Here is a 13,207-nt window from a genome sequence, read left to right as displayed (position 1 = left end):
AACAACAACAACAACAACAACAACAATTATCTTTTTAAAATTATTTTTTTATGAAGAGAAATTTTTTTTCTCTTTTTATTCATTTTAATGAAAATTTAGAGACTTTGGATTTCCATTCATTCATTGTTCCACTTTTCTCCCTGCCTGCCCCCCTTCTCTTTGAAAAGTAAAAAAAAAAGATTCTTTCATTGTTTTACAATCCCTCCCCCCCAGGTCCACTCCACTATGCAGCTTTTGTTCTGGGCTATTGTCATGACAATAATACCTAATCACATATCCCTTTTAAACCATTTTCTCCCTCATCTGTTTCAATGCAGTATACATTATTTATCTCATTCTTCTCAGTCTTCCCCTAACCCCGATGTCAGTCATGTTTTATAACAGTGGCACTATGCAGTATTTGTCCCTTTGTGACTGAGATATTTCACTCAGCATAATGTCCTCCAGGGTCACCCATTTTGAATAATATTTCATAAGTTCCTTGTTTTTCAGTGCAGCATAGTATTCCATTGTGTGAATATACCACAGCTTCTCTATCCATTTGTTTGTTGATGGGCACGTAGGTTGTTTCCAACTCCTTGCTACTGTGAACAAAACCACAATAAACATGGGTGTGCATATATCTGCTTGAGTGACAGCTATGGTCTCTTTGGAGTATATTCCCAGTAGTGGAATTGCTGGATAAAATGGTATTTCTATTTGCAACTTTTTGAGAGAGCACCATACAGCCTTCCATAGTGGTTGCATCATTTTACACTTCTACAAACAGTGAATAAGTTTTTCAGTTTCTCCACAACATCTCCGGCATTTGTTGCTTGCTGTTCTGTTAAATTTTGCTATTCTTACTGGGGTGAGATGATATTTCATAGTTGTTTTGATCTACACTGCTCTTAGAGATAGGTATTTCGAACATTTCTTCACGTGTTCACCATCTGAATGTCTTCTTTGGTGAAGTGTCTGTTCATATTTCATGCCCATTTTTCAATTGATTTATTTACCTTTATCTTGTTGTGGTGACAGTATTTGCTCTTATGGAATTGCGGTAGCTCACTTAGCATAATGCTCTCCAGTCCCTCCCTAATTAGGTAATGATCTACAAAATCATTACTCCTGTGAGCTGGGTAGTAGTCCTTTGTGTGACTATATCATAATTTCTCAATCTATTTAATTGTGGTTAGACATTTGGGCTGTTTCCATTTCTTGCGATGGTGACTAACACTATAAACATTGGTGTACAAGTGTCTATTTGTGCCTCAGTTCTCATTTTCTTGAGGTATATTCCAAGTAATGAAATATCTGGGTCATACGGAATTTCTATGTTCAGTTTTTTAAGAAAGCAACAAACTGCCTTCCAGAGTGGTTGTACCATTTTACAGTCACACCAACAGTGTGCAAGAGTTCTTATCTCACTGTATCCTCAACATTTATTACTTCTTGTCCTGTTAAACTTTGTCTCTGTTACTGGAGATGGTATCTCATTGTGGTTTGCATCTCTTATTGCCAGTGATTTTGAGCATTTCTTCATGTCTGTTGGCCATCAGAATATCTTCCTGTGAACATCCTTTCCATGTCTTTTGCCCATTTTGTAATTGTGTGATCAGTGTTTTACTTGTGGAGGCCCTATTGGGTTCTGTAAACTTTTGCCATGAGACCCTTGCCTGAGAAGGTATTGGCAAACTTTTTCCCCAGTCAGTAGGTTTTCTTTTCACTCTGTTAGAAAATGTTTTTGATGTGCACAGGAATTTAATCTTTAGAAGGTCCCATTCATCAGGGCTATCCTCTCCTGGCTGTGTAGAGCTCACCTCTTTAGTAATACTTTTACTCTTTGTGAGATTTTCTCTGGTGTCCCTTAGTTTATAATAGTTCAAAGCCTTGGGGTGTGACCTGATATCCTGGCTGGTCATAGGCAATTGGAGCAAGAAGCCCCATCCCTTAAAGGATAATAGGCAGAGGAAGAATCTAAGGATCAAAGGAAAGAAAGGGATAGAACTGTGGTACTAACGTATCCTTTACCTTGTTCGGCCGTAGGAACTTGCCCCTCTCCATTGGCATTTCCATGCCCATTGTCACCATTATCTACATCCTGACCAACGTGGCCTACTATACGGTGCTGGACAAGAGAGAAATCCTGGCTAGTGATGCTGTTGCAGTGGTAAAGAATTCTGACTAGCAAAGGATGGAGGGTGTGCTTATGGGCTTTGGGGGGTATACCAGCTCTTGAAAACTTTGGGAAGTATATTCATAGTCTTGAAGGAGTATGCTCTTACCCACTGTGGAAAAAGGGTTGGATTCCAATCAAAGGAATCTGAGGCACCTATCTCCATGCTTTTCATCTCTCTTGGGCTGATGCTGACTCTTCCATTCCTTTTTTTTTTTTTAAAGACATTTGCAGACCAGATTTTTGGAGTATTCAACTGGGCAATCCCATTGGCAGTTGCATTATCCTGCTTTGGCGGTCTCAATGCCTCCATTGTGGCTGCATCTCGGTAAGAGTGGTGCTTTTTCAGTGGAGTGTTATGAGGAATGGCAGGGGACGGTTAGGACTTCTAGGACCCAGATTACTCTGTGTTCCCAAATGATACCTACAGCCTTTTCTGGTTCTCCTGGGCAGTCTCCAATTGTCACTAATCTCAAAGTTGAATTTACCTCTTTACTAGAATTCTCTTCAAGGGATGGAGGCAGAAGACTTGTGTGGCACGTAACTAGGCTGCACATCAACTCATATTTGTGTCTACTTATTTAAAATAGGCTTTTCTTTGTGGGGTCAAGAGAAGGTCACCTCCCTGATGCCATCTGCATGATTCATGTTGAGAGGTTCACGCCAGTGCCATCTCTGCTCTTCAATGTAAGTAATCTCAAATATGAACTGAAAGAAAGATAGAACTTGCATGTGTGGGAACTCCAGTACAGTGGGTATGACTTCCTAGCTTCCTGAAAACTCTAAAGGTTTTTGATCCTTCAAGTTAACTTCCAGTCTAAGATAAGGCACAAAGTAATTCATGGAATAGACCACACTAAAATGAAGGAGGTCGGGTGGTCTGACTTAGTTGGGAGTTGCAATGCCAACTAAAGGTGGTTTGAATTCGCTAACTACTCTGAGGGAGAAAGATGGGCCGTTTCCTCCTGTGTGATTTACAGGCTCTGAAAACTCACTGGAGGGTCAGCTTGAGTCTGTTCCAACTTGATGGCACCTGGCAACCACAGAATGAGTACCACTGAAGTTAGTAAGGGGTATTTAAAGGAAAGTGATCACTTCTGGAAGGGTAGAGGGTAAATGAAGAAACACTTCTTGGAGGAGTGCATTTGAATTTTGAAGCTCACAGTTTCAAATAGAGACAAACAGGTGGATTAAGAAACAGCACCTGAAAATGTCTGAAGAGGGTAAAGCAGTGTGTTGAGTAGTGGGAAACAGAATGTAGGTTGAAGCCATAGACAAAAGCCCCGTTTTGAAGGCTTATGTTTTGAGCTGTGCTTTATAGGTTAACTGGGCACAGGTTTGAAGGCCCTGAGGAATGTCAACTAGGATGGGAAAGAAACAGACGATGGAGACTCGAAACACTTCGCAGGGGTAAACTGGAATGAAATGTATCCAAGGTCTCTGAGAGGTGGCTTGTGTTTGTGCCTACAGGGCATCATGGCACTCATCTACTTGTGTGTGGAAGACATCTTCCAGCTCATTAACTACTACAGTTTCAGCTACTGGTTCTTCGTGGGGCTATCTATTGTGGGCCAACTCTATCTGCGCTGGAAAGAGCCTGATCGGCTGCGTCCTCTCAAGGTAACCTCTCATAACCTCAGTTCTATTTGAAACTCCTAGAGTTGCTATTACAAGAGACTTTTTTAAAGACAGTTTATTGAGAAAACGTTTGCTTAGGACTTTGTGGTGGTGGAGAAAGCATGGAAAGTTAGGGTTCAGTGCTTTGATCTTTGTGGGAGGTGGGGTTATTTTGATAAGAAAACCCCACACTATCTCATTGTTTCTTCTATGCCTTCAGCTCAGCCTGTTCTTCCCCATCATCTTCTGCCTCTGCACTGTCTTCCTGGTGGCTGTTCCACTTTACAGTGATACAATCAACTCCCTCATTGGCATCGGCATTGCCCTCTCAGGCTTGCCTTTTTACTTCTTCATTGTCAGAGTGCCAGAACTAAAACGACCTCTTTGCCTCCGAAAGATTGTGGGTAAGTCTAGGATCCTCAAGTGAGTCCAACAATTTTAGAATTTGGTTTGCCTTATCTGCAAACCTAGGTTCCCAAATCACATCTGCCATAGTCCCTTCCTGTTATCAACCTTGTGGTAAAAAAGAATTATTATCCCCAGGTGTAATCCCATTTAGGGCCACTTGAGCTCAGCCCACTTTCCAATTCTGACACACACTTCCTTTTTTTAGCAACCACCACAAAGTACCTTCAGATCATATGTATGTCAGTGGCTGCAGAGATGGATTTGGAAGATGAGGAAGAAATGTCCAAGCAACAAGACCCGAAGTCTAACTAAATACCACTGTGAATCCTGAGATATGCAATCAGAGATCGTTTGTCTTCTACTGGCTGCAGTCAAGCTGAAAAAAAAAAACCCCAAAAACAAAAAACCTCTTTGGAGGCACTGATCCAGATAGCCTTTTGAGCTTGTGTTTTGAGACAGAAAATAATTTATTTGTTTTGCTACATAGTGTTCCAGACTTTTTTTTTTTTAAGGGAATGGTAAAGGAGATGATGACACTTTGAGCAACTCCAGTGTGGGTTTGGTTGGTTTGGTAGCACATTTCCAGATATTCACTCACCTCAGGCTTGTGCCTGCCAATTCCTACTTTCCTTTAAAAGGGCTGAAGATGTTCTAAGCTTCCTGTCTCATTAAGAGACATGAAACTGTCACAGGTGCTGGACAATAAAAGGGATATCTTCCCAAGATTTCATTGGCTTCACTTCCTACACCATTTGTGGAACAGCTTCTACTGAACTGCAGAAACACAAAATGATCTAATCATCAAAACATGCTCTTTCCTCCCTTCTAAGCTAGCTGCTGATGCAACTAATCTCTACACATACAAGGTAGCAGAGAACAGAAAAAATTGTCACAGTAAAAGGATAGGTTAATAAAAAATGATATCCACTTTCCTAATTACCACTAAGAATTTGAGATCATCCACGTAGAAAAAATTTCGACAACACTGGTCTAGGTGGTCGTAAAAGGAGGGAAAGTAATTGAAACTGACTCCTGTGCTGCTTATAGCATGAGAGTTAGTATCAGACAATAATATTGTCATTCACAAAATTGTTTCTGCTATATTCCTGGTGCTGAAAGGATGTGGAAATGAGTAAAGCTCTCAGTATTTGGGGCAGGAAATGCATTTTTTATATCCTTGTCACTTTTTTTTTTTAGATACTTTTAGCAGTAGAGCACATTCTTTATTAAAGGATTATGATTTAGGATTGAATCCCTGGGAAGAAACCCAATGAAGTAGGTGACAGCAGTTTTGCCACAAAACTTTTCACGTGACAACAGTTCTGCTACAAACCAATCAATGCCTTGTTTGGTATCCCTGAAATCTGCCATATGTGATAAATAAAGACAGTGGAAATAAAAAAAAAAATTTCGAAAAAAACTGGAAATAGGGAGCTCTGATGGCATAATGGTAAGGAGCTGGCTAGCAACCCAAAGATAAGTGGTTTGAATCCATGAGCTGCTCTGTGGGGAAAAGATAGGCAACCTCTTTCCGTGCAGTTAACTGCCTCTAAAAACCATCTTAAGGGTCAGCTATGGGTGGGTTTTGACTTGAAGGTACCCAACATCATCATATTGAGATAGGAAGTTTGATGGCCTTGAGTGGGTAGAGTTGTGCAGCTAGACCAAAGGCAAGGAGTTTGAATCCACATGGGCCATGGGAGAAAGTTGGACAATCCCCATCAGTGTGATTTACAGTCTCTGAAAACCCACTGGGGGGTGGGATGTCAGCATTGAGTTGGTTTCAACTCCGTGACACCTAACAACATATTAGGATAAAAATGCAATTCATCAGGCCCGTCTGAAACAACACTCCTCAGGCCCGTCTGAAACAACACTCCTCAGCCCCTTTCCCTGTTTAGTAAGTATCAAGAAGCAGCAGGTAGTGTAGAAATTTACTATTCTGCAGATGCGAAGATCACCCAGGTTTCCAATGCTCTCTTCCACACACAGGTTTGAGAGTCTGTAGTGGAGTCCATTTTTAAAAATGAACACTGTCATGCCCCACAGTTCCAAGGACCAGGGCAAGGGGGCAAGGGCATAGTATCAAGCCTTGTTTTTGAGGATAGTCTTTGAAGAGACGGAGTTCATGCCATAAATCAGCCAAGCGTGTCCTGCCAGGGCTTCTTTGACTTTGGTTTGCTGCTTCTGCTGTCAGGGGTGGTGGGAGGGCTACTCTTTCCATGTTGTAGCAGAGGATTGTGGGCAAAGGTCTGTCGTAAGGGACCTGGGAAAGAAAACAAAACTCACTGAAGAAAAGAGGGGAAGAATCAAAGAAAAGAGTGCAGCTGAAAATATGATTTACCCTTGGCAGCTAGGTCCAAGTGACTCTGCATGCGTCGCTCACGCTCTCGCATTTGATGTGCTAGTTCGGCATTCTTCCAACCTGCATAAAGAGGAGTCAGTCAGTCCTGCTGACTGTTTTTAGACCACTTCCACCTATCCTGTTTCACAGAGGACTGGTCCTTACCTTGCTTGAAGCTCTTTATAAAGCCTTCTCGTGGTGCCAATTTGGCAGGGTCATGCACCACGCGCTGGGGGATTTTAAGTACAGTGCGTACAGCGGGGATCCGGAGACAGGCCATCTGGCCCAGGGAAAACAGGTTGGAGGAGAGCCAATACACGAACACTGCCTGGGTGGGAACAAAGAGAGTACTCAGAAGTTGCATGTTTGTTTAGCTAGCTAGAAGTGGCAAAGGTAGAAGGACTTGGGAGTCAGCTCCTACCATTACCTACCGTGGGGAAATGGATGGTTATGGGCAGGACTGCAAAAGGCATCACCCTAATAATATTTCTCATCCACTGAAGGTCAGAACTTTGCATACCTGTTTCAGCACCAAGCTGCCAAAATAAAAACAAACAAAAAAAGGAGGAGTGAGGAAGTGGACAGAATAGTAAATACATGTCAATTTTGGTTAATCTGGCTTTAATTTCTTCCTCATCAATTGCATTCTCTAGGGAATGACAAATGAGCATTCTGCATAACCACTTTATCCCCATTCCTAGTTTGCTACAGCCATCAGCTTGCAGGTCTTTCACTTGGCCAGCTGGGGCTTACCTCAAGAACCCCCCACATTGTGGCAGTGACCACCAGAGGTAATACATAGGTGGGGTCAAATACTGTGAGATCCTGGAACCACAAAAGGCCACCTGTCTGCAGGCTGGGTACTGGAAGGTTGGCCATTTCTCTCAAGGCAATGAAGAAGGAAATGAAGATCGGTGCCTATTACACAGGATAAACAATGTCAGGATTCATTAGCAGAGGAGAAAGATTTCAAGATTTTAATCTTAATCTTGAAAGCCATGAATAATACCAATACCCACTTTTTAGGGAGCAGGGGCATAGGAAACACAGAAGCAGCAAACTCTTCCTGTTTGATGTGATTCAGGATGAAATAAGAGGGAAATGTTTTTGCTCACCTGAGTTAGAGGTAGAATGAGAGGTCTGAAGAGACTCACATCATGCTTTTTCTGGTAAAGGTTCATCTCTGTGGAGGCCCTGTAAACTACAAAGTGAGGGCAAGTTGTAATTTGGTCTAACAGATAGCGGAGGTGAATAGCCTCCTTATCTGGCCTGTGAAATTTCAACTTGACCCTGGCTAGTGAGTCACTGGAAACATTAGCAAGTAGCTAAGTCTTTAGAACATGCTCAACCATAGCAAGTTCTATTGTAGGATGTTGCTTTCTTCTAGCAGAATGTCAGGGAAAGTCTAAGTGTGGTCCTCTCCCACGCTCATCCTTCAATTGACTCACACTCAGCATGGTCTCCTGCCAATTTAGCTTCTCTAATTCGAGTGGAAAACTTCTGGATTTCTGGCAAGTGGTTGTGGATCTTGGCTGCTTCTCGCTGGCCCTTCACGATGAGAGGAAAAATCAGGCAGCGGGCAACAACTGTGCCTGGAAAACACAAATCAGAATTGGAGTAAAAGGAAAAGTTTTGCAGTTGGAAGATGTGACAGTTTTTTAGCTTTTCACTGAATAAGTCTTTTTCATTCTGGCCTTCACCATGCTATGACTCATGCCCGGAGGGCCCAGAACTTAAGGGATAAAACTTAATTCCTTCAAGATTTGGTTCTCTGAATAGAACAAAAGACCAGTGTTAATTTCTTTAAGCAGGTAACCAAGGATCCTGCTCACTTCCTATAGAATGGTCTGTTTTCTTAGATCAATGATTTTCAAACTCTCCTGTATCAATGGAACCTTTTGTTCAACAGTTAAGTATAGCTTCAATATACAAAATCAGTAATATGAGGCTGCTCTGGATGAAGATAGCCTGAACTGTGTTTTCTCTGGCCTTCAACTTGCTCAGATAAACTTTTATAGAACTCTAGGGCTCCCAGGAAATCCCTGAAATAGGAGGCAATCTAGTTCCTACTGCTGTAGTTAAATTTTCGTTTCTTATACTTTGTACTTCCTAATAAATCGAAAATTAATTTGTAGTATCTGTAGGACATGAAAATAGCTCTGGTCATATAACGTATTAAGATGATGCTAACTGAAGCGAGCTCTGGTGGCCTAGTGGCAAGAAGCTGCACTGTAATCCCAGAGGTGTGCGGTTCAAATCCACCAGATGCTTTGCTGGAGAAGGAGGAACCATTTCCTGTACCAATCAAATCTGATGTGACGGTGCGCGCGCGCACACACACACACATAATAAAAATAAAACAAATAAATAAATTTAAAAAAAAAAAAGAAAGATGCTAACTGAAAGGCCAGTGATTGAATCCACCAGTTGCTCCAGGGGTAAAAACAGGTCTCTTTCTAAAATAGCTTACAACAGAGGATTGCAGTGAGGTGAATTGGTTTTGGCTTGGGAGGACATACAAGTGGCATAGACTGGGGCTGAGAAGAGATTAGGGAGATACATGTTTAGGCTTTATTAACATGATGGATGAAATGGAGTAGAAAGAGAGGCGTGCTAAGGACAGAAGCCAGGGTATTGGAAGGGAATGGTGTAGCTAGGAAGACAGAAGAAAACCTAGAAAAGTGATCATAAAGGCAAGGGGTAGATTTCAAGGTCTGAAATGTGTAATGCAGAAAAGTTAGGTATGGAAGAAAAGTAGGTTTACCAATTATGTCATTGGCAGTTTGAATGAAATAGTATTTATAAAATGCAAGTTGGTGAGGGTCAAGGAGTGAACAGGAAGAAGTTGGGCCATGGGGTATAAATTACTTTTAAAAATAAAGCTTTGAAGGGAGCTCTGATGGCCTAGTGGCAAGAAGCTGCACTCCAATCCCAGAGGTGCACAGTTCAAATCCACCAGATGCTCCTGCTGGAGAAGGAGGGACAATCTCTTCTAGTACCAGTCAGATCCGATTTGATGGTACACACACAAATAATAATAAAATGAACAAACAAACAAACAAAAAAAAACAACCCACACAAAACAAACCAAAATAAGCTTTGATAAAAAGTTATGCAAGGAAGGAATGACAATGAAGTTGTAAAAGCAGAGAACGAAGCAGTTTCTCCTGAAGAAATACACTGTTTATATGCACGAGCACATTTACCCATGTTCAGGGTAGGCTGCAAGGAGGGACAATCTGGAGACATGAGAGACAGAATAGTTGATGAAGCAACAGGTACCGAGAAAGAAGTAAACAGAATTTTAAGTATAGTTTTCTCTCCTTTTACAAAAGGAGCAATGTAATGGCTTAACTTTGGGGTATAAATCCTAATCTGACCTTCTCCTAATCAGGGCAGTTTCATTATTGTTAACAGAGTCTCTTCACTCTATTTTATTAACATTCAAAGATCAGTACATCTTAAATCTCATTAACTTAATGAACCTATTGGAAATACAAGGAGGCATTTAAGTATTCTGAACCTGTCATTTGAATGATGTATTTTTCTGATCCTTAAACATCTGCAACTATTGCCCTGATCCACTACCAGGCTGCCATCTGGAAGGTTCAATCAGTAATTTTTCAACTCTGATAACCTTAAAGGGAGCTCTGGGGGCCGAATGGGCAGGCAGTTGCATTGCCAATCCAAAGGCAGTTCAAATACATCAGCTGCTCTGCTGGAGAAAGATGGGTAATCTCCTCACTTACAGTCAGCTGTGAGTCAGTTCTGACTTGACAGCAATGTGAGAGAGAGATTATACCCTTAAACTGCTGCCCCTGAGTTACTACAACTCAGTGACGCTTTAGGGCAAAGCAAAACTGCCTCATAGGAGTTCCTTATGGAAGATTTTTCTTTATGGAAGCAGATTTCCATGTTTCTTTATCAGAGTGACTGGTGAGTTTGAACTGATGATAGCTCAGTTAGCAGCTACCTGAGCTCCTCCCCTCCATCTTTGCCAGAATATATTCTTACATGTTGCAATGGCTCCCCACCATGGTAGGCCCAAGTCAACATGCATAAATTCCAGGAAGTTCTGGATCAGTCCCACTGGGGTGTATGACCCAAGCCCCAGTTCAGCGAAGCTCTGTTCTGCAGCAGCTTGGACAATATCTGCAGTCTCTCCAGGTAGCACTTCAGTCACTGCTGTAGGTGAGGAAGTTACAGGAACAACTGGAGGAGAAGCTTGCCCCTGTAAGAAAGAAAGTAATTTAGTAATGTCGACAAATAAGTGCTCAGTGTTAACAAGATGGATTGACATGGTGACTGCAGCAATGGACTCAAGTGTGTCAGAGATGATGAGGATGGTACACAATAGGCTCACAGGATCACTATGAGTTGCACTCAATGGCCCCTAACAACAAACCTTTTTTAAAAATGTCCATTTTATTTGAGTCAAAGTTTATAAATCACACTGGTTTTTCCAATAATTCAAAGATTAATTACTACTGATTGATGCAATTAGCTTATTACAATGAACACCGCTCACTACATATTGCTATTCCCTTCACACACATTCTGTTTATTACTTTTTTTCTTCCCCTCTCCAACCCCATTTAATTTGTAGTGTGTGTTCTGTACATAGTATCTGATTATGTTATTTATTTTAAACTAATCTTCCCTTCATCTATTCCAATGCTGGAATTATTTATCCATTCTTTTTCTGCTTGCCCCCCCTGCCCCTCTTCCTCACACCAACCTATTTTTATAATAGTGGTCTTATACAGTATTTGTTTCCTTGTGACTGAGTTATTTTACTCAGCATAATGTCCTCTAGACTCATCCATGTTGTGGACTGAACCTAAACCTTTAAAAGCTTAAGTTTTCTTTAAGAGCCTCCCCGACTTCAGACAATTGAGTACCACTTTCGATTTTTGCTGTATGCTGAAGCTATTTTACTTACAATTTTTCCTTACAACACTCACTTTTCTTTTAAAGCCAGAATACCCAATGGTCTCATCCTGGTAAATAATTTCCATGAAATCATGCATTTGATATTCAAGTTAATTTTTTCTAATATACACCCACCACCACCCAGAATACCAAGTCACAAAAAACCACCTGTGGTTTTGTTTCCCACGTTAACTGAATTGAAAATGCCACCTCAAGCAGAGGTATCATTATTTTTGGAAGATGTAGGGAAGTATGGATAAGAACTATACACCAGTCTCGCCCCCACCAAAACCACACATCAAGTAGCCAAGTATCCCTCCTAACGCTGCGGGAATGAAAAGCTCCTTACCTGGGCTTCTGCAAAAGAGATGACAGATGTACTAAGGCAGCGAGGGCTGGGGACTGCAAGGAGGACGCAGCGCGGGCGCCCGCAGCGCTGGCCGGCTGGGAACAGGAGTCTTGTGTTCAGCGGTTTGCGGGGCCAGCGTGATGGCACCGTGATGCTGTGGAACTGAGCGAGTAAACGGGCGAAGAAGGCCCTTTATCGATGGCAGAAGTTCCAGCGTGGGTTACAGACATTCACTGCTCACTTTCAGTGAGGCGAGCTGACATGCTACTACAATCAAAGACTTAGCATGCAATGAGGGAGGGAAGAAGATGGAACCTGCGCCTCCTGGGTTTCCTTTACCCTAGACACATTCTGGGGTCCAAAGAGTGAGTCAGATGTGCCAAACCCGTTCCCAGGGACAGACGATGCCCAGTATCCGAGCCCGCGGAGCCCAAGAAAAACCCTCCTGTGGTTCCATGCGACCTGAGGTCATGAGACAGAGGTCGCGGTGAGCAGTTTTGTGTCTGCTTAAGATAAAAGTTGTCCCTGGGATGGAAATCACGGGAACAAGAATGACTTCCAACGCTCTGCCCAGAGATGACATCCTTACCTGACGCTTAGCCCGTAATAGGAACAGAAGCCCAGGCCGCCGGCACATCAGCCCCATCGCCATTTTTGCCCGGAAGAAGATCTGTGCATGCGCGTTCACGCACGCAATCCCGCGGGAAGCCGCCCTTTTGAAAATGGGCGTGAAGCCGGAGCTATCCTACCAACCGAATGGCACAGGTGACTAGAGTTTGTCGGCCATATTTGAAGTGGGTAAGAAGACGGAAAGGATTATGTTAGGACCTTTACAAGTGTTTTCCTGGTGATTGAAATGAAAGGTCACCTTATCAGTTATATGTCGTGGTTAACCCAAACCAATTGTGTTGACTATCCAATTGATTACAATTCATAGCGAGAGCAGACCTGCCCCATAGGTGTCTGAGGCTACCAGTTTTTACAGAAGTAGGCTGCCTCATAGCGGTTCCCCTTGAAGCGGCTGGTGGATTAGAACCACTGACTTTTTAAACTTGTATCCCAGAGCTTAATCCGTGTACCTCCTGGGCGTTTTCTGCCTTGGTTAATGACGAAGTAAACCCATATTATCCTTGTTCCCCCAGTCCTCTCTTCCACTTTCAATAGTTTTGGCTTTTTTTTTTTTCTCTTACAAAATGTTGGATTGTGGCCCCCCCTTACACAATGATGGATTCTTACTGTTAGATAATCTCAGGCTCAATGACATTTTAAAATCTTAGGTGCTAACTGAAAAGTTAAAACTTCAAAATCTATTCAGAGGCTGCTTGGAACAAAGATTTGGTCGTCTTTATCTGAAAGATCAGCCCTTGAAAACACAGAGCCCAGTTCTACTCTTCCCACC

At 42.2% G+C, this 13,207-nt stretch overlaps 2 protein-coding genes across 2 annotated transcripts in view; one reads left to right on the top strand and one right to left on the bottom strand.

The window, feature by feature from the left end:
* Positions 1–4,495, top strand: part of SLC7A7 (solute carrier family 7 (amino acid transporter light chain, y+L system), member 7) — a 49,133-nt gene extending 44,638 nt beyond the window's left edge. Inside the window, exons 4-9 of the mRNA XM_006883127.1 lie at positions 2,029–2,152; positions 2,383–2,486; positions 2,749–2,845; positions 3,629–3,778; positions 3,996–4,179; positions 4,389–4,495. Of these exons, the coding sequence (XP_006883189.1) occupies positions 2,029–2,152; positions 2,383–2,486; positions 2,749–2,845; positions 3,629–3,778; positions 3,996–4,179; positions 4,389–4,495 (766 nt within the window). The remainder of the gene's footprint in view (positions 1–2,028; positions 2,153–2,382; positions 2,487–2,748; positions 2,846–3,628; positions 3,779–3,995; positions 4,180–4,388) is intronic.
* Positions 4,496–6,321: 1,826 nt separating this feature from the next.
* On the bottom strand, positions 6,322–12,460 carry LOC102853817 (mitochondrial inner membrane protein OXA1L-like). The gene is made up of 10 exons (XM_006883126.1): positions 12,398–12,460; positions 11,809–11,970; positions 10,542–10,758; positions 7,976–8,119; positions 7,643–7,728; positions 7,281–7,445; positions 6,959–7,063; positions 6,693–6,855; positions 6,528–6,608; positions 6,322–6,449 (listed from the first exon to the last, which is right to left on the bottom strand). The coding sequence occupies exons 1-10, from the start codon at positions 12,458–12,460 to the stop codon at positions 6,322–6,324; spliced, it is 1,314 nt and encodes a 437-aa protein (XP_006883188.1).
* Between the last annotated feature and the right edge of the window lie 747 nt (positions 12,461–13,207).

Source organism: Elephantulus edwardii, unplaced genomic scaffold, assembly GCF_000299155.1.
Source record: "Elephantulus edwardii isolate Elephantulus edwardi_28Jun2011 unplaced genomic scaffold, EleEdw1.0 scaffold00026, whole genome shotgun sequence".
NCBI lineage: Eukaryota > Metazoa > Chordata > Mammalia > Macroscelidea > Macroscelididae > Elephantulus > Elephantulus edwardii.
The sequence above is the reverse complement of the archived record's forward strand: the minus strand, read 5'-3'. Positions and strand labels throughout refer to the sequence as shown.